At 55.5% G+C, this 4,084-nt stretch overlaps 1 protein-coding gene across 1 annotated transcript; it reads right to left on the bottom strand.

The window, feature by feature from the left end:
* Window positions 1-495: 495 nt before the first annotated feature.
* Window positions 496-2,490, bottom strand: LOC102380805 (olfactory receptor 1019-like). The gene is given in 4 exon segments (XM_025195882.1): window positions 496-673; window positions 675-1,474; window positions 1,903-1,919; window positions 2,415-2,490. Coding segments are annotated over 4 exon segments (1,071 nt in total).
* Between the last annotated feature and the right edge of the window lie 1,594 nt (window positions 2,491-4,084).

Genomic DNA, 4,084 nt, shown 5'->3' with positions numbered 1-4,084 from the left:
AGCAAATGAAATGGTGAGCGGTCTAGAAATGAAGACATGGGAGGACAGGTCAGAAGTACTGGGATTATCTTGTCTGGAACAGGGAGCAGGGGGGCTTCGACAATAGGCTTCAACTAAAAAAAGTAGCTGTTGCGAAGAGGGTAGAAATTGCTGGCTCTGTAAGTTGAGAGGGGACAGGACAAGACACAAGGGACTGGCATTGCACCGAGGGACACAGGTTAGATGTTGCGGGGAACTGAGAAGCAACGGATCCCAGAGACAATGGGTGCAATCACTGCGAGTCTTTAAGTACAGACTAGACATGTGTGTCTGAGCTGGAGTAGACAGGGTGGATCCGCACTGGAGCAGGGCATGGGACTACATGACCTCTCAAGCCCCTTCCAGCTCCACTTTGCTGTGACTCTGTCCCAGAAATGCAAACAGGGATTTTCCCCATCAGCACGTGGCTGAGCCCTTGGTGTTGTGCTGGGGCAGGGTCTCCTCCCAGCTATCACTTTAGTCCACACCTGGCTGTGCGCGTGGGGATGCGTTGTCCTTCTCATGGTGCCCCAGGGTCCTCCTCAGGGCGCCCCTCACGTCCTGGTTGCGGAGGCTGTAGATGAGGGGGTTGAGCATGGGGGTGAGGATGCAGTACAGTGTGGAGACCAGCGTGTCCACCTCCAAGGAGTAGCCACCGGTTGTAGTTCAGGATGGCCATCCCAAAGTAGAGGGTGACCACGACCAGGTGGGAGGTGCAGGTGGAGAAGGCTTTGCGCCTGCCCGTGTTGGAGCGGATGCGGAGGATGGCCAGCAGGATGTAGAGGTATGAGATGATGATGAGCACAAATGGACTCAGGCCCATGAAGATACTGGCCAAGTGTAACGTGATCTCGTTGACGTAGGTGTCACTGCAGGCGATCTTCAGCAGGGGAGGGACGTCGCAGAAGATGTGGTGGATCTGGTTGGCTCCACAGAAGGAGATGTCGGTGGCCAGGAAGGTGTGGATGGCCGAGTCCAGGATGCCCCAGAGCCAGGATGCCATGGCCAACAGGATGCATATGCCCCTGCTCATGATGCGGGTGTAGTGCAAGGGTTTGCAGATGGCCACGTACCGGTCAAAGGCCATGATGGTCAGGAGTGCGCACTCAGCCCCGGCACAAGTCATGAGGAAGAACATGTGTGCCATGCACTCCCGGTAGGAGATGGTCTCCCGCTGGTGCCGCAGGTTGGCCAGGATCTTGGGCAGCGTGACGGAGGAGTAGCACATGTCCAGGAAGGAGAGGTGGCCGAGGAAGAAGTACATGGGGCTGTGCAGCTGGGGATCCAGCACGATGAGGGTGAGGATCAGGCAGTTCCCCAGCAGGGTGACGAGGTAGATGGCGAGGAAGGCCAGGAAGACGAAGGCCTGGCCCTGCAGGACGCGGGAGAAGCCCAGGAAGACGAACTCTGTCACCTGCGTCTGGTTCGCCCCGTCCATGGGGCCGGTGGCAGCTACCTGCGGGGAGAGAGAGCAGCCGTGAGCGGAGGCAGAGCGTGGGGACAGGGATCCGGAGCAAGACCAGCCCACCGCCTGCCAGTGCTGCCAACTGAGCTGTTTTTATCACTACACCTAGAAACTTTCCAAGGTTATGGTTATGTTTTTAAGAGGGAAGAAAGTTGGGAACACCTGCTGCTGGATGCACATCAGAGATTTGGGGTTCACACCAAGTCATAGGCGGGATACCCCCGTGTTTAGTTTTACCAACCGTTTCTCCCCCAGGAGCAGTTGTCCGTCTTCTTGCTGTCAGTGGCCCGTGCCTTGTCCTGAAACCGGTAACGTTCCCAGCTCGGGAAATACCCGCCTTTTGCATTCAACATGACCTTTCGTTCAGTGCACGACAGCACGTTCCTGACCTCAGCTTGCAGTGACCAGAGGTTTCTCACGCTTTCTCCATTCTCCTCTTTAAGAAAGTTACACACAAAGCCCTTAATTACCTGTGTAATATCAGAGCGGGTTGGCCTGGCTCCCCACTAGTGTTGGCCCATGCGCGTCTCATTTCCAGCTGGAAGTGTCTATCTTCCACGCCCAGCCACGTGCCCTTGCTGGCTCCGCCACGCTCAGGTTTCCTCACTGGAGAGGCACTGGTACACTACAATTAAGGCCCTTTTTTATCTTCTTTTGGATAAAGAGACTGAGCTCTTCACGCTTCAAGCCTTTATCCCTATGAGAAACTGATAGATATTCCCTGTAGTTACTAATGGACTGGAAAGGACATCGTCCTCTTCACGGGCCCGGAGTGAACCTCCCGGCTTCTGCAAATATTAATTGAATAATAATGCTCTTTCTCCATCATCACGAACAGTTTTCTCTTGTTGTTTATAGCTTCTAAATTAACAATCATGGCTTTTAATTCCTCATTTTCAATATGTTTCTCATTTCCAATTGCTGCTCTCACCTCCCCACTGGGCCCGGGCAGGCTCTGAGCCAAAGCTGTCCTTGTCCTTGATTGTGGAATTACAGTAATTGGCCATGCCACAACTTTCTTTTGAAGTAATTCCCAGTTTTCATTCACATTTTTGCTCTCCCAATTTTATTTCCCACCGAGTTTCACTCCTCACTCTCCTCTGCATTGGGGAAAATGGCCCTTTGGTCTCACCAGGAAGCTATCTATGGCTGGTTCTCTTTTTGCCCAAATTGCACCCTGGCCATGGGCATGTGGGGTGGACACGGGTGTCCATGAAGGTGGCAGTGGCTTGGTGGGGCTGTCTGCTGACCATCCAGGAGAACCCGTGGGTCTGACTGTGCCGTCCGCTTGTGCCCTCATGCCCACAAAGTGAAAACAAAGTGTAAGATGTCCGCAGCCACTATTTACTGTGAAGGGCAAATGAAAGCACTCGTGGTGGCCAAGCAGTTATTAATTGCTTGATGTAACCAGGGTGGATTATGAGATGAAAGGGCCCCTCGCAAGCAAGCCCCCAGCCAGGGGCAGCACGTGCCAGCACAGGCGTGCACGCTGGTCAGGGCCACGTGCGGCGGGCAGGAGGTCTGCGGGGGCGAGCAGAAGATTGATTCGTGTCAGGCTGGGCTGCTACACGTGGTGTCCGACAATACACACTACGCACATAGACCTGCAAATTGACGTGGCATCTGGGGGGAAAGGGGCTTATTACATGTCGTTCAGTGAGTTACTATGTACACGCGACAGATCAATGGCTGTAGCATATTCATTTGGGTTGATGCAAACTAAAATACATCAGAATGCGGTTTATCTTGCACTGCAACAAACACATTTAAAGTGCAGAAAACCCCCCATATGTGTAAAGAATGATGCAATTAAATGAGAAAAAAAGGCAATTTCACCATGTGCACCAGTGCGCCCAGGCCGTGCGCGGAGCAGGGAAATGCAAAGGAAATGTGACAAGCCGCAGCTGGGGGAGAAAAAGCAAATGCACAGATGCAGCCCGGGCACGGCGGGAGGGCAAGGTGCTGCGGCGGTGGGTCTGGTGGGGACCGTGCATCGCACACTCAACACGAGATGGCCGCAGGTGGCTGCGGGAAGACACAAGGCAGTCTTGGGCTGCCGCAACAGGGATTTCCTTGCCCTCGTTTCAGATGATTGTGTGAAACGCTGCGTGCCAGGGAGCGGGTTGCACTGCTCGCCCTGCTCTGCAGCATGGGCCGGGCTTTAGCTGTGGGGCTGTGTGGGGTTTTGGTCATCGCTTTCTAAGAAGGATGCAGAGCAACTGGGGAGAGCCCAGAGATGAGCAGCCCGGGACAGCACGGCGCTGAGCGCAAGCTCTGAGGAACGGGGAGAAACTGGGGATGTTCGGTCAGGGGGAAAAGCAGTTCAGGGGCAGGGGCATGCAGGGCTGGAAGGGACCTCCCAGAGTCACATAGCCCCCAGCCCCCAGGCCCCTGCCCCAGGCAGGACGAGCCCAGACTGAAGCAGCCCGGACACGTGTCGGTCCAGCCTGCTCGTCACCGCCTCCAGGGATGGAGAGGTCACAGCTCCCCCGGGCACCTGTCCCGGTGCTCGACCGCCCTCAGATGCAGAAACCCCCTCCTCGTCCCCAGCATAAACGCTGCCTGCGGCAGGCGGGGGGCCCGCGCCCCCTCCCTGCCCCC

Source organism: Alligator sinensis, unplaced genomic scaffold, assembly GCF_000455745.1.
Source record: "Alligator sinensis unplaced genomic scaffold, ASM45574v1 scaffold3263_1, whole genome shotgun sequence".
NCBI lineage: Eukaryota > Metazoa > Chordata > Crocodylia > Alligatoridae > Alligator > Alligator sinensis.
Note: the sequence above shows the minus strand (reverse complement) of the source record. Positions and strands in the feature narration are given on the sequence as shown.